At 38.0% G+C, this 24,327-nt stretch overlaps 1 protein-coding gene across 36 annotated transcripts in view; it reads right to left on the bottom strand.

The window, feature by feature from the left end:
- The window catches only part of NRXN1 (neurexin 1), a 693,385-nt gene that overhangs the window by 99,356 nt on the left and 569,702 nt on the right, over positions 1–24,327 (bottom strand). For all 36 annotated transcript variants that reach the window (XM_074536869.1, XM_074536872.1, XM_074536888.1 and 33 more), the window contains one exon: positions 21,893–22,064. In XM_074536869.1, coding sequence (XP_074392970.1) covers positions 21,893–22,064 — 172 coding nt within the window. The remainder of the gene's footprint in view (positions 1–21,892; positions 22,065–24,327) is intronic.

Genomic DNA, 24,327 nt, shown 5'->3' with positions numbered 1-24,327 from the left:
TGGTGACCCTGGAAATTCCTCTGTGAACTAACAGCATAAATTTAATCTTGGCCAGCTTATACATTTCTTTGAATTATTTCATTAAAACATACAATATATATGGTTTCTGAGACTATTATAATGTGATTCTGTCAATAAATTATGTTTCATACTAGCTGCAGCAGTCCTGCACCACTGGGAGCAAAATTCAAATGAAAAGCAAGAAAATAACAATTTGATTTGTAAAGGTCACACAAAAAAATAATTGCTGATTACATTAGCCCATTCCTCATCAGAGGAAAAGTGCACTGTGAAATACATCTCAATTTGGCACTATTAGGTTAGCTTAAGTTCTTCTAGTATACAATATAAATGGAAAGGTTAGAGGGAAATGGTGTGGAACTTATCTGGATTTAGTTTCAAGGAGAACACATAGATTTAGTAATGACGAAACCAGTAGACACATAACGACATGAAAAAAAAATATTCAAAGAACTGAAAATAACAGAAAATCCATTAGAAGCAACAAAAATCCTATTTACTGCATAACGACAAACACACTTAGTTTTAATAACTGATTCTTCCCAAACATCTGGTTTGGGTCATACAGCAAATCTGGATAGACACAGTAAAACTGTATGCCTTTCCCTCATCTTATAATCTCATCCCCAGTAGAGAAACCATAAATACCACAGAGACTGTTTTCCTCAGGAGTATTCAGTTCACGTTTTTCTACCTTCCTTTATTTATGCTTGTTTTTACCAATATGGTGAACCAAAGGAACTTCTTCAGTAAAAACACTTCCAAGAAGGTTAATAAATTTTTTCATGCTCTAAATAAACCTGCAGCTTTGAGATTTTATTCTGTTACCCATCAGAAAGATTAAGTGCTCTGGCAGGGACCCTTTCAATCGTAATTCATTAAAAAAAAAAAAAAAATCCTGATGTGCCTAAACTCTAATTGTAGACAGCTATGTGACTATCCAGCATTACTCTTCCGGGCTCTATGGCCAAGATTTCTTTGATTAAAAAAGCTGGGTGGAAATGATTCACTCAGGATGTGCACCGTGACATTGTCTAACCTGATTGAATTCTAGATGGCTTCATTCTTCTGCCAAATACACAATATTTTGTCACAACAGAGTGTTAATTCCATACTGGCAGAAAGGCTTCAAGGGAATAACAATAATTCCAAAGAATCAAGGTAAGCAGAGAAGAGCAGCAAAGGTCAAATCTTTGAGTCAGAGTTAAATCTTGTGTCACAACTGAGAAGAAGCAGTCCAAAAAAAAACTTTAATCATACCTTTATATCTATAGGTCAGCTGGGACAAACCAACTATGTCAACTTCCCTAATATGTATTTTATCCCTCCTGATTTATTATATTGTCAGGGCTGGAGTGTAATTCTATTTTGTGCTCTGAAATAAAGGTGTCAGTTATTGATGTGAAATAGCAGCATCCTTGAAAGGGAATAAGTAAGAAGGTTGAAAATCGTGAGTCTGTGAAGAGCAAGCTAGACTAGAGAGCATTTTCTTTGAAACAAACCCTTTAACAGAATACAAATTCACAGTGTTAGTCCCAGTGATCTGTTAGGGAAATAAATAACAAAGTGATGAAAGCAAGGTCTCTCTCCATTTATAAACAACTCTCTCTCCCTGGTTTTGCTCATCATGATCTTGACACTGCTCTTTCTGAATCATGACTCCCCTGGCATCTTCAAGAGGAAGGCAGAGACCACATCACTCCTCCAGATGCAGTTAGGGATGAAATCTCACTGAAATTTCTGTTTCATGGCATGAGAGGAAGCCACAGCAGCTCAGGGTGGGATATGGGGGCAAACAGTACACAGTTTCACACAGCCAGGAAATTAAATCCCAATCTCAGTAATGTCCTATACTAAAGTTCTTTCATTGTGACGGTGGTCACAGGGGTCTTACGTTGAAGGAAGAGACAAGAATTTTGGCTCTATGTTCAGAAGGCTTGATTTATTATTTTATGATATATATTTCATTAAAACTATACTAAAAGAATAGAAGAAAAGGCTTCATCTCAGAAGGCTAGCTAAGAAAAGAATAGAAAGGAAAGAATGATAACAAAGGTTTGTGGCTCGGACAGAGAGTCTGAGTCAGCTGTGCTGTGATTGGCCATTAATTGCAAACATCCAACATGGGCCAATCACAGATCCACCTGTTGCATTGCACAGCAGCAGATAATCAATATTTACATTTTGTTCTTGAGACCTCTCAGCTTCTCAGGAGGAAAAGTCCTAAGGAAAGGATTTTTCATAAAAAGATGTCTGCGACACTTTCATACCATCCATTTCCATTATTGTGCACACATTGCACAGCATGGGTTGCATGGGGTAGGCAAGAGGTCTAAGTTCAGCTCAGGAAGTCACTGTGTTAGTTGGGGACACTGCTCTGACCTCTGCTTTTGCTGACAGAATTGTCTAGCCAGTGCTGGATCCAGGAGTGAGCTCTGGATGGATCAGATGAAGGTGTATGTCCTTTCCTGCTGCTGAAAGATGTCAGGTCTCTTTGTAGCAGTCGAGGATGCAGTGGTCAGTCTTGAAGGTGTTGTATGAGGAGTTTCATACCCAAAAGGCTGATTTGGGCTTCCTCCAGTGCTTGGAGGGAAGGTAGACACAGAGTTGTGGAATGTGACTATTTTGAACAAACCTTACCATCAGCTTAGTGAGAGGGTAAAAGTGAAAAGAAGCTCTTAAGTTAGAGAAACAACCTGTACAAATAAGTAAGAGTGCAGCTCTTCAATGCCTTACCTTCTCAAGAATATTTAACCTAGAAAGAGAGAAACCACCATGAAGTACCACTTTAAATTTTGAAGTGCCAAACCTGGCAAGTTCATATTAAATGACCATAATATAATATTACCCTTTACACCCTACAGGAACTCCCACATTCCTTATAATGACTATTAAGCATCCAAAGAGACTGTTTGCCCACAGAATGACTGATACCAGTCTTCATAGAAGAGTAAAATCTCTCACTAGGGGCTTATAGCACTGCTAAAAACAAAGTAAAACTCAGATTTGCCTTTAAGATTACAATTACCACTTTTATTGAAAGATATCCATTTATCTTAAAGACTGTACCAAAACATCTTATTCACCTGTAAGCTCCTTATTTCATGCTTGAGTATTAAACAAAGCAAATAATATTTTTACAACTTTCTACAGGATTAAGCTGTGAACTCTCATTAACCTCTCAGGGGGAGAAGTTGATTTCACTTCAAATCAACTACCTTCTGCCCTGTTTTTGTTTTTGATTATTTTTCACTGGATTAATTACTAATTAAATGAAGAGTGTGCTCTTCCTGACTCTCACTTCCTCACTATAATGCAGTGTCTCTGTGCAGTGTTGGAAGGCTTATTTTGAGAGATTGATGTATTATATCAAAAACAAGCAAGAGAAGATGAAAAGCAACAAGAAGCAGATAAGAAAACATAAGACTTGTTTGATAAATTAAAGGTCATATTTTGTTATCTGGAGTTTTACAAAGATCCTTTGTACTGCCTGTGTAGTATTAAAGGAGCTAATATTATAGGGCTGCTGCTAAAACAGGCAGGACAATTGATAGAAATCATTGAAGAGGAATGAATTGTTGTAAGTATGGTACCATATCCCACCTTACCCCAAGAGTGACATTTTGCAGATCTCCAAGGTAAAAGGACTCTGAACTGTTTCTAAATCATAATGTCAGAGCATTTAAGGTTACTTTTTCTGTAAGAATTTAACCAAAAGTTGACTGTAAGCAGTTTCTTATTCCATAGATTTTCAACAACTAAAAAATGGAGAATGTTTCAAGCCTATTGCATTGAAAATTAGCTAGATCTGAGATAGCAGCAACTGAGGGTGCTCTACTGACTTTTTTCCAAGCAGCAATCTAGATGATCTTCATTTCATGCTAGAAAAGTGGTGCTTATAGAAGGTCTCTTGATAGAAACAATATATTACATAAATGAACAATGGCAAATGGGAAACACTTTGGTCAGCTCTCATTTTAAATTCCCACTGGGCTGTAACTCCATGAATATCCAGTATTCAGGTAGAAGACATCAATAAGAAAGGACTTATTAGCTGTGTGGTAAGTCTCCTAATTAAGTTTAATCACCACATAAATTCTGAGATCAGAATAAGGACAAACTGCCAAAGGTCATTGCTCATATCCTTGCATTTTATTGTAGTCAGTGAAAGGTTTTGGAAAAATCTATTTTTCTCATAAGTTATTTGTGGACAATTTGCCACATTAAAAGTTATCTGAAACAATTGGAAAAATCTTCTGGAGTTAAATCCTGCTCTTGGTTATGTGGTTGATAAGAGAAAATGGAGTATTGGCCTTCAGTTGTGATCTCCAAATCTGCTGAAGTTGGACTGCTTTAGCAGACTGTTCAGGGGCAGTGCAGGGCACAGATAAATTCGTGCTCATTACATGCCCAGATCCATAAACACTGTATGAAATCCAGAGCACTCAGCATCAACCTTCATCAACAGCACACAAACTTATTTCACTGCAGCATAAATTTTAAAGATGTTGATTTCATGTTTTTTGACAAAACATGAAGATGCTGGAGTTAACACCTATGTCCCAAAGTCCTGGGACATGCAGGTGCTTTGTCACACTTGCTGCACCTGCCCAGGCTGTCTCAGCTTGTTCTCCTAGGGACAAGCATAATTACACACAAGCCAACAGGAAGAAAACAGATGTCATTGTTTGGACCAGATTTTGCCAAGCAGAAAAAACCAAATGTGCCCATATAGATGGAAAATAGCATTGAAGAGATAAAAATCTGTTCTGTGTCAGCAGTGAGGGCAAAAAGAAAAAAAAAGAAAAAAACCTAGCCCATGGCCAAAGCAAGCTTGAGACTTTCAGTTCTGTCCAAAAGTGGCATTTCAATTTGTGTATTTAGACCTTGCAGACATTTTACTATAAAAGAATAATCTATTTCAAATGGAAAAGTTTAAACTTGCACATATAATGCTTTTGGCAAGACACAGAAACAGAAACTGTAAATAATAGAAACAGATGCTCACTGAGATAAAAGCAAAGGAGTGCTTTAGGACTGCAGAACTACAACAAGACCACCACCATGGAAAAGCATAATGGCTGTGAGTAGACTCCCTGAAGAGGTTTAATCTTATCTGTTAAAAATTGAAATTATCTGATTTCCTACTTATAATATCTTTTTTAAAAAATCACTAATAATTCCCCTGTAAACTAAGATGTGTTGCATATCATTTTAACTATTTACAAAACGGAGCTCATTTTCTAATAATCTGCACCATATTTCCAGTTAGCTAAGGTTTTTCTCCTTGTGATTGATTATGTTGTATAAATATATATATATATTGTTTGTTTTTTTTTTTTTTTTGATGTAGTACAGCCTAGAAAACCAAGAACTACTGCAAAGCATTTGATTTTGTTTTGAGATGGAAATTTTGAAGAACATTTCACTGCTCAGATACTCTGAATTTTCCTATTCAAAACTCTTCTATATTTTCCTTCTTGTATGGTTTAGGAGGTTCTCAAGGAAAGGGAAGCCTGGTTACCATAACACATTTATCACTCTCCTGATAGCTCTGCTTCCTGACTTCTCACACTATTTGTTTAAAAATGGGACAAAGACCCACTGCTGGGTAAAGACCTGTGTGGGGAATGGGCAGAAGAAAGGCTGCCAGTGTTGGCACAAACCACATCCATGGAGAGCCCAAAGGCTGCCAGTGTTGGCACAAACCACATTCATGGAAAGTCCATTTGAGTGCACCCTATTCTTTCAAAAGTCCATGAAGACACACTGAGCATTGAGCACAGAAGCAATTCTCTGGTGCCTTCCTAAATCACGGCCTGAAACCATCTTTGAGCAGATCTCTGCTGGCATGTTTCCAGGTGACAGATGGTGTCAAGGAAGCCCTGGGCCTTCAGAAAGGAAAGCCAGTGACTCCAAAGCCAGTCCTAACACGTGTGGATCCTGCACCAGCTAAAGCAAGACATCCCTGTGCTTTAGGCTCTTGCCCAGGACACACTTTGATACGAGGAGCTGCTCTGTTTTCAAACCTAACTAGGACACATCTTGGATGGGCAGTGCAAAACCAGCAGCTAACTTTTATGCAGATATAAATTTATTGGCTTGATTTTCAGAGCAAATCTGAGCTGAAACATCAGAATGCAGAAACAATCAGTATTGAATTATTTAAGCATATATGAATTTGCAAGGAAATAGATTATCAGTATTCAGCTGTCAATATGTTTAATTTTTCATTTTGCTTTACAAAAATCCATTTGGTGATGCAATATCCACAGTATAGACCTGACTTCTGTTTTGAAACACTTATGAAATGTTAAATGGGAAAAAGATCAACTTTAGAAGGAAAATAGCTCTTCTAGCACGATTTACACATCTACTTTTTCTCAGGGAACCACTTGACCTTTTAAAAACATACTGAAACCCACCATATTGAAATTAAATAAGGCTATTATCATCTTTCCAGCTTTATGAACTCTTGTAGCTTCTCTAACATGAAGCACTAATGCATTATTAAATATAATGTATTATGCTATTTAAATTATTTTTATTTCTAAACGATGGTACTGAGCAAAGTGAAGTATTAAATAAGCATCTAATTCAAAGCAGATAATACACTAACAGCTAAAATGGGCAGATGACTTACTAATAAAATATTAATTCATTCCAGCTTAATAAGCATATTTCAAGACAAAATTCAGGCCTCTGAGCAGGAAGGACTACATCAGTCCATCAATCTACTGTTCATCATCAGCCATGAAATTACTGGCATGGGCTCAGTGGATTCCATGGGAAAAGGAAGCTGCCTCCTGTCCTTGCTTTTATTTCTGTGTTCACAGATTTGCCACTGCTTCTAAAGCAGAACACTGAAACTTAGAAAGTATGAGGCTGAAGTATATTCAATTAACACTGAAATATGTCTAACTGCCAGGGTGGGTTGTTACCACCAATAAAGCACAAGGCTAAAATGGGATTCTGACAAGGACTGGAGTAACATCCCATTTTGTTTTCTGCACAGAACACCCATGGTGCTTGCATCCACAGAGCTATGACAGATAAGGGAAGAGCAGAGGCAGCAGGTTATTTTTGACACACTCCTGCAGCATGGCTCATCTCTCCAGCTCAGCTGGAAGGGCTGCATGCAGGCTAACTCCATGGAATGCTCTTTAACTAAAGTCAGCTACTGCAAAAATTACATGCAACAAACTGTGAGCTATCAGATGGAATGGATAAGCCAGCAGTTAACTAAAAATCATTCCTTACAGGAATTTATCAGGGTTTATGGATATATAAATATACAAAGCTGAAAAAGAGAAAGATAAGTGTTTTATTAGGGTTTAAGTAATATTTCCAGTATTCTCTTTCTGCTCTTTTGCAAGTACATTCTCAGTTTGATGCAATAGGACTGAGATATTTAAGGTATCACATAGCTTTTGATTAGCACAGTAATGTTTCTGGGTATAGAAATGATGCCTGGAAACTTTTAGTTTTTTCCTACTCTGACTTTAATTCCTGGAAAGTTACTGCTATATCAGCATTATGAACACAGTGGTGCCATAGCAATATTCTTAGAAGTGTATTGATAGTACACTCCTAAGACAGAGCACTAATGTCAACTGCACATCAAAGGATATGACTAAAGCAGGTATTCAGCCATGAAACTATTCTTTGGTTAATTTATAACCAGCTCAATCAGGATTTCCAGGGAACCACCTTCTCCTGATGTGATGACACACCATGAGGTAAATCTCTCAGAAGTGAGCACCAAGGCTCACTGTTGAAATTCTGTGCTCATTTCTTCCATGAATTTCTTAGCTCTGGTTACAGCTTTCTAGGAATGGCTAAAGAGCACTGTAAGCATCTACTGTTTTTTTCCTCCTGAAAGCACTCAGGCTGTAATCAAGTCACTGCACAGTTTTCTTTTTGACAGTATAAATCACTTAAGGTTGTGCCTCTCTGGGGTTCTCATTACACACACACACACCAATTTGTTTTCTTCCATAGAACCACAAACCCCAGGTACAGACTTTGATACTTGTTCCAGAGCTTGTTTCAAAGTGCTGCAAAAGGTGCTAAAATCCTCCCCAGTTCTTAATGCTTTAGCCTTTTGTGCCCACAAAGCCATTTCCATGAACTCCTTTTTCACAGCCTAGTGTGGTGTTTCATGTGGAGAAACCTGGAAGATGAGACCCCCACAAGAGTCTTCTTGGAATTCTATTTCTCCAGGACGCTGTTTGTATTGCCATAAGCTTTTCAGAGCCAGTAGAGAACCCCAGTGGTTGGGGAAGTTCCAGTCAGTGAGTGCCCCTCCCTGAGAACCATCAGTTTTATGCAATGCTGAGTTTATTACCTCAGGCTGACTAATGAAAAATTAACTACGCTCACTGCTCACCACTTGGATGAGGAATATCCACTAACTTTGGGATTGAAAATGAGATGTGTGGCTGTGATTTGCAGGGTCCCCAAAGTCACTGCCACACTGCCCTCTGCAGTGCTGCTCCTCTCTGATTCTAATTTGGCTCTTGGAGGATGATTTTACACAAAGGATACCAATGAGCCCCAGAGAACTTAATAAAAGGGGAGGAGGAATGCTGAAACTGAGTCTGAAACCTCTCTGCCCAAATCCTTCATATGTAACACATCCTATCCCAGCTTTCTGGAACTGATAGTGCAGCCATAACTGAGTTTGCAGAAACTCACTTGAATTTACACGAGAGAAGCTCCAGGACTGGGGCCTAAAGTGAGATGCTGAAGAATCCTTTGGTTAAAAATTGCTATGAGGCAATTACCAAGCTCTGAAAATGAGAGTGTGCTTTCAAGATTGAGCCCTGTACCCAGCTACAGTTATATTTTTAGCACCATTTTTTTCTTTTGCAAAGGACATATTTATTATTCTCTCCCTCCTGTATAAACTGCAATTTAAAAAATTTAAACCTCTCCTCTATTAATGCCCATCAGATCTGTAAAACAGGAAAATCAAAATTGTCTTTATATATGCTTAACCTTGATGCTATTGTGTTTCATTCATTTTTTAATGTCCACTATACCCGATGCTGCACCAGAAAAGCCATTTAATGCCTTAGAAATAGTTCACTGAGGAAAATAAACCATTCACATCTCAATTAAACCAATTTCTAAGAGCATAATTTCACTGCCTTTAATTCAGTTAACTTCTGCATGAAAGGGGCTGAAATTAGGATGCCCTTTACAACGTTTCATGCTTCTGATGCACTGAGGGATATTCAATTTCTGCTTCAAATTTATTTGAAAAGCTGTATACTACACAATCTGCCCCTTGTGAAGCGCATGAAAGTTCTAGGTTATATAAATCATACAAGGTTTTCTTTTTTGACAGGTAGGATAGACTAAGAAAAAGAAAACAACAAAAAACATAACTATACTTTGGCTTAGCTATACACTGCTAGGGTCAAGGTAGCTCTTTGAAACTCCTGAAACACACTGAGCTTAATTGTATATGCATGCTATAATACAATAGAAATTGTATTGTTGCAACTAAGGTGCAACATTAACAACAACATTAAGGTGCAACATTAATCTCAAATCCAAAGTAGTAAATAAAAGAAATGTTTTGACAGTGTAGACGCTGCAGTTGGAAGATGTTTTTTGTTTGTTTTGGTTTTTTTTGAATAGCAGGGCTTAAGACTGAAGAAATCTAATGACACCACAAGATGAAGAGATGGGTGTGCAGCTTCTCTCCCATGTTCACAGGGCACAAAGGGGAGAAAGAGAGTCTAAAGAATGTGCATGCTCATGTGTTCCAGACAGCAATGATTTGCATCCTTCTGGATACCTGCTTAATGCAGTCCTCTCTCAGGAAAATATATCCAGGACAGAGCAAGTTGTTGTTTTCCCTGCTGCAGTATGAATTATAGTGACTATTCCTGAATTAGTTAGTTTAATGGAAGTTCTTATCCTGCAGACATAAAGCACCATACTGCTGTCACACCTCATGCCACCAGTAAAATATATTGGGGACACACGCACGAATGTGCCCCAAATAAAAATATACCTCATCTTCCGAGAGCACCTAAAACACAATAGCACTGCAGAGAAATTAATTTTGTTCTCCATATGATAGATTGTCTGGTTGGAAGGCTCAACACCACATTGATTTTCTCTGTCCTGAGAAAGGCTCCCACTGCAGACTGACTCCAGGCTTGCCCCAGAGGATAATGGAAATAGAGAGCACTGCAGGAGAGGCACACAGCGTTGTACTCTGCTCCTGCATGCTCAACCAGCCCCTGGAGCTTCAGTGGGAGCTCAGAGCTGGCACATGAGTGTGCTCATCCAGGGAGGCATCTCAGGACAGGGGCACTGTCACAAACACACCAACTGCAGTGCTACACAGAAATCATTCCAGTGGGGTGAGGGAATCATTGGTTTGGCCCAGAGAAAGACACGTTATATAAAGGTCTGTGTAATGAGATGGTTACAAACCCACTGGGGGCTGGAAGGGGAGAAAAACAAAGGAATCTGTTCAAATCTCTGCACTGACAACACAGTCCTGCCCCTGGGAAAGAAAAAGAAGAACGACGAATTTCTTTTAAATCACTGATGCCATCAGAGATACCAGCATTATATTGTTAAGGAAACTATGCAGCTAAAATTCCTTGGGGAAGGGCTTGAGTAAATTGTTCTCTTGACTGACAAGATGCTAATCCTCCATTTCTAGCTTACCCTACTGGATTGGGCAAGTATGATGCTGCATACACAGAAAACCTATGTCAAGACAAACACAAGTTTGTAAAAGAACCTCTAGATACTGGCAATATTTCATCTTTTGTGACCTGACTTTTGGGAACTGTTAAATAGATAAGGGTTTCCTGACAGGGTGAAAGAGACCAGCTGAGACAGATTTGCAATGTCTCATTCTTAGATCTGGTTTCATTCCCATTTTATTCCTCTAGCTTGAATCCCTGGAGCTTGTTATCTTCAGAAATTCCATTTCCATATCACCCTGTGCCTAATTATGGAAAGCAGGCATTGGCCCATCCTCTGCCAAAAGACACAAAAAGAGCACATTTCTGTTTCTTTCAGTATTTGAAAAACGCTTTTCTGAATCACTGCTTATTTGACATTTTCTTTCTCCTTCCATTGTGCCACCTTGCTGTATCTAACTGAAAGGTGTTATACCTTCTGTGATCAAGTAATGACAACTGTGCCACACATTTTATCAAGATCTGAATTTAATTACAGGATCTAACAAGCCTAAGAAGGGATGAGCCTTTGTATTTCACCAGGATATCCAAGATGAAAAATAAAGGGGGGGGGGGGGGAATCTGTCTGCAGAGTCAGAGAAGCATTATTATATTGCATTATCTGACAGAAAGACCTGATAAGCTGTCAAATTAAAAAGCTGATTTGGGAAATTTTACTGAAACCACTTTTTGAAAAGAGACTTACTGTAGTGCTTTGTTTGGGTATCACCTAGGTTCTTTATTTAAAGACAGCAGCAGGATAGAACAATTTCATAATCTCTCAAAGGGCAGAAGAGCTTTTTTTAAAGCAAAAAAAAAAAAATCCTTGACTTTGACTATGCAGCAGAGGCTCACCCAAAGAGAATGGGAAAATAAATTTCCATTTTTTTTTTAACATCAATCTTTCACATCGACAATAAAATGATACAGAATGTGAGACCTGTGTGCGTGCTGACAAATACATTTAATCATAACCAAAGAGCAGCCAGAGCTGTATGAAATGAGAAAAACATGCAAGAAATCAGTTGTGCAATTACAAAGGAAAGGTAGCACACTGGCCTAGTTACATCCATCACTTGACTGCTGGTTTGTGTCTCAGTAACTTAGATAAATTTTTCATGTATTTTGATTCCTGCTTCCAGAATAGTTTCTTCTGTCTTTATTCTGGAGAACTTAGTGAATTGAGTTTTAAATAACTCCTTGGCTTATTTTTAGTTCCCCGTACCATTATTTTACACTCTGGTATAATGCCTCATTGTATTAATATTATAACTGGACATCATAATATGAATATAGGTAGATTTCAGCTTCCTATAATAGTAAATTGTCATTGAGGATTTTGTCCAGACAAAATCAACAAAAAATAACACAATTTTATCTTTGCTTTGGCTGAGTATTGGAGACATCATAAAAAAGTTAATTGTAGGAAACATTTTTTGATTGAGTGATGAGGAGTTGACTTAAATTAATATGAGGACAACTAAAAATAAGTCTGTAAATCAGATTCTTGATTTAAAAAGAACAAAATTTGATAACATGAAGGAAGTCAGATTATGCAATCAGTGTAAGGGGCTGGATTCAGCCAGGAATGACACTTGGAAATTCTATAAATTATTTAAATGATTATGTATTTTTTTTGTTTGTTTTTAGTTTGCACCTGCAAGGTTAAAATATACCAGGTGAGATCATCTAGACAGAACAACTGCACCATCCCAGGCCATGTTACAGGAAGCTAAAACCCCAGGCTTGGGGTAAAGAAAGCAGTGCCTTTCAGAATTAGAAAAATAAATAAATACTCAAAAAATGTTGCCAGAATTTACCCAAAGAACCTCCCAAAGACAGTAAACTAAATTCAAAAGCCAGAGATTCCAGAGTGCTATAAACAAAAAAGAGATCATAGAGTCAAGGAGAATTACTTTATAGGAAGGTTGATGGTGATCCAAGGGAGTAGATTGAATTGACTAATAGGAATGTGTTTAATATAGATCTCCATAGCTCTGAAAATAGCAATGTACATATTCTGACTGAACTTGTGTGGCCAGAAAGTGAGAAAGATTATCTCTATCCCAGAACTTAAAAAGAAGCAGCCAGGAGTTTTTAAATCCAGGTATCCAATGAGAGGTGTTATTTCTTGTAGCAGGGAGCAGACAATGTAATAGCTCTACATAAATAGAATTTAAAAACTACCCAGTTGAAGTATTTAGTCTGACCTTAGCCATGCATGCTGCTTTAGAACAAATTTTAAAATAAATAATTAAAGACATGAAAGCAATTGGAAAATAGGATAAAACGCAAAACTTTACCAAATCATGTTAGGCTAGTTTAACAGCTGTATTGGACAAGCTAATTCATTTTCTAGATGAAGGAAATGAAGTACATCTAATTTTCTGGATTTCAGCAAAGCATTTGATATGATGTCATGTAGCAAATCATGTATTAACTCTGGAAAAAAATACAGGAGTGTGAAAAGTGTATGGTAAAAAGCTGAATAAAAAATACCCAAAACCACGAAGAATAGCATCGAACAAGGGTTTGTTCTCGCCTCCTTCCTCTGTCTCATGTAGAGACTGATATTGTGCTGCTGTAGCTATTGACAGGTTCTGCATTCAAGGGCTTCTTGCCTTGCATCACACTTGATGCACACCCATCTTCCCAGGATGCTTCTCCTTCCAGGAACCAGCCCTGGAGCTGTCTCCTCCCTGAAACCCCCCCTTCATTCAGCATCCTCTTTAGCTTCTCAGTGAATCACTCACACAGATGATAAGCAGCCCTTGTTGTCACATTTAGACCTGCCAATGTGTCAACTGTACCATATTCTGGCCCTTATGTTCCCCACTAAATTAACTGTATTTGAAAAATAAAAGGCTTCAAGACATAGTAGGTGGGTCAGATGCACCAAATCTCTCCACATATTTTGGGGAACTGATGCCATCTAGTTGAATGAGTGGAAGGCCTGTGTGTGTTTTAGTCACAGAAATGTGATAAACTCAATGCTGAGTTCCACATGGAGCTAACAAGAGGAATATCACAGTGAAATCCCAAATTGCATTAGACTGTGTCATAGGAGATACCACAGAAGCCACTGCAGATACAAATGCAAGGAAAAACAATGGTTTTCCCACGAAAAACGATCTTGGTGGAGCTTCTAAGGAAGTACCCAAGCTGAGTTTGGCAATAAATCATCTTTTGTATTTTCTTCACTGATCTCAGAATAAAGAGCCATCCACACAATGAAATCTGTAGATGATGTGAAAGCAGACACGGGGGTAATGCTGAAGAGGCCACAGATATCAGTCAAGAGGAACAGAGCCCTTCAGAATTACCAGAGTGATACCAAAGCTTACACTACAAAGTGCAGGTCACACACATAAGATACAGCACCAATCACACAATTTCTTGCCTTAAACTGGGATACTCTGGTAGAGAATTTGTGAGGAAAGACATTCAGCAGGTAGTCAGCTACACAATAACATTGGGCTTCCCAGTTCTGGGGTATGAAAAAGAAAATTTGACATTAAAATGCCAAACTAATATCTGCATTACTGTCTTCATATATCCTTGAGGTCCTAGTGTTCTCATACAGTCTATTTTCAAACACATGCGCAGTTGAAAACCAAATTCAAAACAAAGCATCGAAGAAAGGTTATTATGATGAGTAGAGAAATGAGAAAACTATTCTGAAAAAGACATGTAAGAAAAAAGTGGGATGAACTGGAAAGTGCTTGGAATGAAAGCAAAAAGATTTAAGAGTAGGACGTTTCTTCTAAGCTACTCTCTAAGAGAAGCAATTTATGCAAAGAAGCAGACTTGACCCAGTACATTTTAATTTCTAATTTCTTAAGGTCTTCTACCACTAACCTTACTTTTAAATACAAATGCAGGAAAAAAAAGGAAATTGGAATGGGAAAAAAGCCATCCAAGCCACTAATCCTTTACAGGGAAAGTGGCCCATTGATTTAAATACAGTTCCATTAATATTTCCTTTAGCATTCTAAACATTCTCAGAACTTGTTTTTTGACTGGTAATGAAATAATCCATGAGCTGTGCACAGCATTAAAACTTTATCTTGAGCCAGTGCAACCAATTAAAAATATTTTCTATGAAAATTCAGATTATCTCACCCATGTGCATTATCTTTCATAAACCAACTTTACTTTTACTGCTAAGATGCATATTCAACAGTGTCAGTTGTTGTTATAACTCTGAGATAAGAATAGAAAATGCTTTGTTTGATTGAAATGTTTAAGCCGATGAAGATTTTGCAAAAGCTCTAATTCTAGAAAAAATGCAAATAAATTGCACAAAAACAATAATTTCTGAATTTCAAAAATGTAAAAATTTGGGATTATTAAATGCTTTTATTTCAAAATACCTTTTTAGATTTTTCTGCCTTTCATTTTTCCATTTTGTTTTTTCATTGCTTGTTAAAGGAAGTACAATTTTTTTTAATTCTTCATTCACTAATTTTTTTTTCTGTAATTATCTTGAATTTGTCTCACAGCCTGCATGGTTTCTAACTGTTATATTAAAAAAAATCAATGTTATTCAATATATAGCAATGTTTAAATGATCATACTCCCATTGAAAATCAATTTATTTACTCCTTTGATTTTCATTAGATGGGAATCTGTGACCCTGTTCTCCCTAAGATAGAGTCTGATCCATCAAAGAACTCGACCTTTACCACCAGGGCTGGGTAAATTCTTCCTGAATATTTTCGCATGGAACTTCATCAAAGACTTGTTGCAAATCAAAAACCCCAAGTATGTTAACTCATTCATATTTATACCCCACTATCGCCTACGAAACCAGAGGAGGTTTAACTATAACAGGTACCAGCAGACCTTCCCAGGTGGAGACCTCAGCACAGACAGAACCCCAGAGAGATGTGACTCCACAGACACATGAAAGACCATAATTAACGCTGATGAGTTTTGGTGAACTCGTGGACGGTGAGAATTTACTTGGTCACAAAACAACTACTGACTTAGCTGGTATTTTCCCCATTCTCTTCTTACTAATTCCATAAAATAAATGTTTTAGACCCATATCTTCCACTTCTATAGCCTGATTTTATACATATGGCATAAATTTATACATAAAATGTTTACTTGCACATTCATCTTCTACATATTCCCATCCTCACAATTGTTCCAAACACTGTTATCTCCAAGGGAAGGAAAGTCTTGTGATGTGTCCTTATTTCAGTGGCACCACAGCATGAAAATGACATCCAAACCAGGAGACATGGGGCAGTTTGTGTGTCACAGAAGCTAAATTGCTAACTCTTCTTAATTGCTCAAGTCTTTTCCACTGGACTTCCCTCCTGGGCACAAATTTTGTCTTTGGGAACAAGCAATGGGAGATTCCTCCAGGTTTGTATGCTTTGCAGCTTATCAGGTGATGGTGTTTCCTCATATCCTCTATGTCTTACCGTCAGGATTGAGGGATGACAGATCTGACTGTAGGAGTCAAAACTCTGGCCATAGCAAAGGAACACACATAGAGAGAATCAAGATGGATTCTTTTATGCAAAAGAGGAACCCAATGAGAAAAAAGGTGCAGAATATGTGTTGCTGGACAAAGAAATAGCAATCAGAAGCTTCTGTTATTTTCCTGTGAAACACCCTGAAAGTCCTGTGTCCAAACAGCAGTGGCCAGAGAGGTTTGAAAATTTGCTCTATGGCACAAAGCAAGGCAGACACTGAATGATCATTTACTTGTTAGATTCCTACATCACCTTGACCATTATGGATGTGGTGATAACAGGCTGACTGTCCCTTTCAGTAAAATATTCAAAGACACATTTGTGAAAGTGCTTGAGAGCCTCCCTACACCGCACTTACACCTGAAAAACATCTTTGGTCCTGAAAAACATCTTTGGTCCTCTTCAGAAGAGGTTGTAGGGCCTTGAATTTGGAAGCTATTTCCAAGTCAATAGTAAGCAAGTTAGGCAAAGACATGGATTGCCTGGGAAATGCTAATCCATTCCTGAAGAAACAAATGTACTGACACAAATGTCTCCTGTTAATTTCATAGTCAGTCTGAACACAGAAAAACCAAGACAAATGGATGCTATTTACCCTAAATAGGATACATGGTAATAGCTGACTCCCAGCATTTATCTTAAAGTCACATGTTCCCCATGAAAAGATGACAGACACTTTTTCTATTTTCTAGAATACAGGGACCAAGAGAAGCATTTAAATGACATGTCCCTTTCCCCTAGCCCTTAGATGTTCTGCAGGAACAACCTTGATCCCACAGATCCAGAGACAGTCCCTAAAGACAGCACGTGTGATCTCAGGTCTTTAATTAAACCAAACGACCAAACAAAAAAACCCTATTCAACTGAAAAAAAAAAACCAAAAAAAACAAAAAAAAACCAAAAAACAAAAAACAAAAAAAAACACAAAAAAAAAACTCAATCAAAACCCAGTACAGAATTATTCTATATTATATCAAAGCCCTTCAAGCTGGTGTTATTCTATATTATATCAAAGCCCTTCAAGCTGGTGATTGCCATATTGCAGCGGCACTGGCATAATGTCAGTTTGTTCTTCTGCCAGAGTCCATGGTCTCACACACAGGTTCTTTAGTGTCTGTGCTCTATCATGATTTACACCTCCTAATCACAGAGATGCATCTGTTCCAGCAGTCTGGCAATGCTTTGGACAAGCTCTTTTCTGCAAGCAGTGTGAGTGACATGCCCATGCTGTCAGATCTTGGTCTGTCAGACACATCCCTGGCACGTCCTGACCCATGGGGTACGTGAGGACAGCTGCAACAAAGTCCTGCTTTTCTAAGGCTAAGCAGAGATCCAGGATGACTGGGAGGACATCGTTTTAGATATTTGCCTACATCAGACAGTATCTTCCAAACTGCTGCAGGGGCCCAGGAATGCTGAGCATTCTCAGCAGACTGAGCAGCTTTGAAACCATAGACCCATTGCCCAGTATCTAATAGGTCATTTTCTAGATAGAAAATTCTGCATCAGTGAGATTTATGATAGAAGTCATGAAGAGAAAATCCTCACTGGTAAAATGATGAGCTGTGGTGTGTGTTTTAAAAGAATCATCATTGGGCAAACTGCCTTTGACCACAGAAAGCACAGAGTTAGTGTTAGAAAAGTGATTCTGAAATTCTTTCACAGTAAGTGGTGGTTATTGTGGCTCTAAAATGTCCTCTACCATGTTTTGATACACTTTCTCTGACTAGTAAAATATACACATTTGACTACCAGGTAACAAAAATCAGACAAGTAAGAAAACTGTTTCTCATGATAAATAGACATAGTTATGAGCACTACTATGAGGTTTTTTTCCCCTCTTTCCTTTTTGATTTTATTTGAAACATAATTTCTTTCAGGTAAGGATGAATATGTTGTTTCAAATTAAATAAAATGCTTTGTTCTCAGATTATCTAAGTCCCATGTAAACACTGGGCAATCCTGGCATGAAAAGTCAGAAAATTTTATTCAGAAAATACTGAAATTAATCTTTTCATATTACTAAAACAATTTTTTTCTTTCTTTTTTTTTTAATTTGACCAAAATTCTTAGTTCATTTTGACACAAATTAACAAGTTCTTTTTTTTATGCCATCTTGGGGAACCTAAAGTGTAGATTACCTAACTGAAGTTACAAGAGCAGCCCCTTCACCGAAGCAGCCAGAGATGCTACTGTGGAGCAGTCCCATCACCTCAACAGCAGCCAGACCATTGGGAAGGGAAATTAAAACTAGACAGAGAAGCAGACAAGATAAGCCACAAGGAGTAGAAAGGATCAGCATGGAAATGGGAATAGTCTATTTATTAGGAGCTCTGACTGAATAGTCAGCAGTTTTCTCATTGCTGTTTAATATGATCATAAATTAGGCTGCATCCAGAGAAGTTAATGCGAATTTACTGTCTGAAAAAGAGGTCAAGATGGAACACTAAAGTTCTTTGAGAAGGTGCAGAGGGATGGTGATAATTCAGCAAAGAGACATAGCACTGAATTTAGTTAAGACAGATGGAATAAAAAAATCAAGTGAAAATATGGGCATCATAATCAACTATCAAAAAACTACAGTGTGCCACTCACAATCACAGGGCTATGCACCAGCCACAAACACAAGAAATGGGGAAAACAGAATCAACATTTAATAAAGGGCAGAAATCAAAGTATACATCCTCACAGCTCTAGCATTTTATTTTAGTCAGAAAAGTGACAGGAAAGAAACTTCAGAGTAAAAAAATTACTTTGATGGTAGTCTGGAAGAGCATACATATGTAAATCCAAACCTCTGTTTCTGAAAATCATCCAGCCATTTCAGGATACTGAAATCTTCACATTTGTCTAGGACTAAACCACACTTTCCCCAACTATATTTCAAAAAACAACCATCCACCTTAACTAGGATAATCATCCTCTACCACTGACCCCTGCCTCTTCTCCTTTTACAGCTCTCTCATTTCACACCCACTCAGATATAAACTGAAGGTGCATTGGCCCAGAGCAAACTCAAATCTAGTGGGATCAAGAAGGTTGTCACAGGAGAGACAGACTACATTCTGTTCATCTTCCAGAGTCACCCTTCTGCATTATATGCAGCTCTTGGGTAAAACACACAAGGCCACCATGGAAGCTCTGTGAAGTATTGCCATGTGATATTTTTTTTTGCAAGGTACCAGCTGGTTTTGGGACTTGGGTATCCTTATCCACAGCAGCTACATCGAGCCAGATGAAGGATACACAGGCAATGAAACTGGAAATTCCTGAGAGTCTGACCAGAAAATTCTCTTAGAAAATCTTCACCCAGAATTTTAAGGCACCAAACACACACAAGCAATGTCTTGTAATCAGGCATGCCAACCTGAAGAGTAATTCTGAGAAAAATCTTTCCTCAGCAAGAAAGATCTGATCAGTTGATATGCTTTAGACAACGAACTGATTATTTAATTTTACCTTGAAAAAAAATATTCCAGCGTACATAAGTGTAGCAACTTTACTAATTAGGCTGCCCAATCTTGGTTTTTACTATTAACTAAAAAACTCAAAACAACAAGACTGGCAAATCTGATGGAGCAGCATAATAAGAGAAGAAAAAGGTGTGGCTTGATGGCTGCTTTCTGGGAAGGGAGAAGAGATGGAAGGTGAAAAGGGGGAGAATAGCAGCCAAAAGCAATGCTATGGCATACAGGAGTCATAAAATATTATTATGGAAAGGTCAAAGAAAGTTACAGGCCAACAGCAGTCTTAGAACATCCAACGCTAAAGCAGACCAAGGGATTCTGTACTGCAGCTAATGAAGCAACCAAGAATGCCTTGAAATGCAGGCTGCACATAGAGCGCTGATGGAAACTCATTAAAATCTAATATTTTGTTTTCTTTTTTCAAAGAAAATGTCCAACTTTCTTCCACTCCATCAATCCCATCCCATGAAAATGACTATTTTCTAAATTAATGTTTTTTTCTAAATTAATGTTAATTGTTCAGGATAAACAAGCTCTATGTGCCACTAGCTTCAGAACTCAAGGCTTCTTTTTGTGTTTGAGCCTGTCCAGGATCTCCCTGCTCATCCACACAGACCTCCTGGCATGTTTGCCTGACTTCCTCTTTGTTGGGACGCATCACTCCTGAGCTTGGAGGTGGTGAATTCATGCTCATCATTTGGTAAAAACCAAAATAAACAAAGAAAGACCTCAAGCCTATTTTTCCCTTTGTGCTGAATAGGTCTTGAATACAAATGATAACAAGTCCTCCCCAGATTACACCTTATTTCAGCAACATTTACCAAATGCTGCAAAAGGAGAAAGCTAGGGGGCACAGGGGAAAATGGAATATCTGCAAGATCACTGAATGTATTTCATTCAGTATCCCCCTTTCCCTCAAGTGTTTATCACCTCTCATAGATGTGTCTAACTTCGAAACCATTAATGGCTCTAATTCCAAGAGCTGCCATTCATTCATAGCACATTAGCACACAGGTGGGTTTTTTGACAACTTCTGCTATACATAGTTTCTTTCCCAATGCATACTTTCATTATTTCATATGTTCTGAATTATTTCCAGGAAATTATCTGAAGGGTTATATTTCACATGGGAATTTTTAAAAGAATATTTTTATTTTTTAAAATAGGTGAACTACAACTGAAATGGCAGCAATAACAAAAATCCCCATCCTAAATACTAATAATTAGTCCAGGGAATAGCTTATGCATTCCTTACTAGTGAAACACACCCTCCTGCTGCACTCCACACCCAAAAATGAAGAATTTTCTACTTTTAAAGCAATAAATCAGAACTGCCATTTGTGCAGTCAACATTCTGGTTTGCACATTTGCCTTCATTTACACCTCTAGATTTGCTGCCTTTTGCTTAATATAAACGCACAGAGCTACTGTTAGGAGATAACATGCAGATGCATAAATTACCATTAATGGCTCACTTGTCCTACTCAATAAGAAAGGGATTGTGTATCTGAAAAACCTGTTGCCTTTAAAAATGAATAAAATTAGCATCATAGTAATCCTCAGTGCATAAAATTTGCACAAAATTAAATATGGGCCTGCTCAAGATAGTTCTGCCATCATACTAGTGGTCCTCTTCAAGTAACCAGCATCATCTGCATAAATAATATCCTGTAGTTTGCATTGGGAGTTAAGGCACCTCAGTTTGGGTGGTTGGTTGTGCAACTGATAACTGCAACATTATTTGGTTTGTGTCTGCTAGAAGACTTCTGCTAAATTCATAAGCTTCAGATTGCTATAATCTTGTAATCAAAAGAACACAGACAACCTTTTCCTCAGTAAATGTTTCACCCCATCACTTGGGGATAGGCTTGTGAGTCACTTTAAACTGCGTAGCTTTTGTCAAAGCCTTTTTTTTTCCCCCCCTAAACCAAAAGTGCAATAAAAACAAATGATAGCAACAAACAAAAACTACTACTTCTTGCCTCCATAACTGCATTTTCCCCACTTCCAGTAATAACTCAAATTTGGGCTTTTAAACTCGCTTAGGAAACGCGCTGCTCAGGATTCTTTTAACTACTTCTGCAGCTACCAAAACACCTCAAAGGAGCTGATAGTGCATTGGGAGGGGAGCAAAACGAGGCCAAAAAAATCCAGGCAAACCCCAACCCTGTTAGTGCCAGGTGTGTGTGTGAGGCCTTACCTGCTGGGTAGCGCTCGATGACGGGCCAGTTGTCCACCTGCAGGGTGGCATTGCCACCGCTCCGGGTGAAGCGCACCACGTGGTACTTCCCGTCGTTGATGATGGCGTTCATCTCCTCGATGGCGATGTCGTCCGTCCCGACATTAAACTTAACTCCGATTTTGCCCTGGTGCTGCAGAGTTGGGAAGGGGAAAGAAAAAAAAAAAAAAAAAAAAAAAGAGGAAGAAGAAAAAAGAACTAATTAGGAGTTGTTTTAGAAGGAGTTGAGACAGTGTGTCACGCAGGGGAAGATTTCTAACAACGTCTTCCCTCCTCAGATGTAACTTCTGAAGGTTGGCGCGTGGCAGTGACAAACCTTCCGACAGCTTAGGAAGTCTGGAACACGCTTTTGAAGGGTAATTGATATTCCAAATGAGTTGCTTCACCAAATTGAGCTCTCTCCTTTTCCAAAAGATTTGGATCAAGATGAGGATGGGGGGAGATGGAGGAAAGCTCAAGGTTTCTGTCTTTGTCCTCTCCCTCACCTCCACGAAGATTAAACAAAAATTTTCCTTTTAGACTTTCAAAACAGAAAGCCTTACAGTGTCACTTGGAAGAGATACAAGAATTTTCTGGCCATAAAAGCCAAGTTCCAGCCCTGCTTTTCCTTTTTTCAAACCTCATTCATACTTAAAGCCTTCAAAAATTATAACAAAGAAGGAGACTAATTTTTTTCACTTGGAGAGATTTTTGGCATCACTTTGTAGTGATTCTGAATCATTAAGCCAAGATCACACTGGCTGATTAACAAGGACTTCCCTGTTCAGAGCCAGAGAGCAGGAAAAGGCATTTGCTGACACAAGGACCTACTATTGTTCTCACTAAGGCCAGACACTTTTTTTTCTTTCTTTTTGCTGGGATTTGCCTATAGACTTCTGTATTTGAGTGCTCTTAGGGCTAAGAGGACTTCCCATGTACACCCAATACCTGCGAGCAAAGCAGTAGATTTTCCAAATGATCATATCAGCAGGTTTTCATTTTTATTGATTTTTAATTATTAAAATGTTCACTCTAACAGGACACCTGTATTTTAACAAAGTCTTTTAATGTCTATTAAAGTTAACTTAAAAGCTTTGATTTTTTTTATCTCCCATAAAATCAATTCTACTCCTCAATTAAGGTATTTATTACACTGAAGAGAAAAAAAGAAAAGCACTGCACAGTATGAGATTAGGGACTTATTCATAATAATTGGTAATTTTACATGAAATTTCATGTTCTTGGAACTGGTCCATCCTTCTTTAAAGTTAAGAAAAGTTCATTAAGTTCTTACACAATCAGATGAAACACAATTAAATATTCTGCTTTGTATGTCTTGCTCATTTACATTAAATCTCCCAGAACCAGTTTCACCTCTGTAGCAGAACTCTTGTGTCTGCTTTCTCTTTGCCTTACTACCCCAGCACTGCCTCCTGCAGTGTGTACTCTGCAGTTCCTTGTCTCTGGAAGCCCCCCAAGCAAAGAACTCAAGAGTTTGTCCACTTTATTTTATTCTCTTTTCAAACATCTGACTTTGTTTTCCAGCACTGCCTGCATGCCACAGTTACACAGCTGAGCAGCTCTGAGCACCTCTGCAGTTCCTTAATGTTCTGGCACCACACTCAGCTCCTCAGCTATGACCTTTTTTGAAACAACTAAAGGACTATTCCCTCATGAGATTTGCAGAATGAGACTGAAAAATATTTCTTGTTGGCTCAGTTGATTGAACAATGTTTTAAACATTCCTCTTTTTTTTCCTTGTGGATTATGTTAATATTTCTCCATTCGCTGGTCCTACTCTGTAGACATTCCCATGTCTATAGAGTGTCAATATGGGATCCGCCTTATCCAATTCATGCTCTTCTTTTGCCTCTGGTGTGAGCTGCATAGCAATTTCCCAGTTATCTTGAAAAAGTAACTGTAGCTCTTCTTAATTTCAGCTGCTTCAACTAGACTCAGAATAAATTTCACCCTTTTTTCCCCATGGATGCAGTAACTTGTTTCACCTGTTTCATTTATAGGCTTATTCTCTTTACACAGAAATATATACAAAGAAATGTAACATTGTCCTGCTTTAAAGCAATCTCCTCTTTTACTAATTTTTGAAATGCAGAAAACCAGCACGTAATGATAGTACTGTATGCAACTTTTCATAGTACTTTCAAGAAATAAAAGGCTCTGAGGATTAAATAAAACTGACTAATTTTACCATGATTCATAATTACACTATTCATAACCTACACCTTAAATACCAGTTTTCTTATTTGCTATATATATGTATATGCATATATTATTTCAGATATTTTTTAAAATGACAAAGGAAACAAAACAGCTTTAAAGTGAACAGAAATGGTGGGGGTAAAAAGAAGTGGCACACACAGCACTTTTATCAGCAGTTTTCCCAAAGTCAGAGCATG

Source organism: Zonotrichia albicollis, chromosome 3 (genome assembly GCF_047830755.1).
Source record: "Zonotrichia albicollis isolate bZonAlb1 chromosome 3, bZonAlb1.hap1, whole genome shotgun sequence".
Taxonomy (NCBI): Eukaryota; Metazoa; Chordata; class Aves; order Passeriformes; family Passerellidae; genus Zonotrichia; species Zonotrichia albicollis.
Note: the sequence above shows the minus strand (reverse complement) of the source record. Positions and strands in the feature narration are given on the sequence as shown.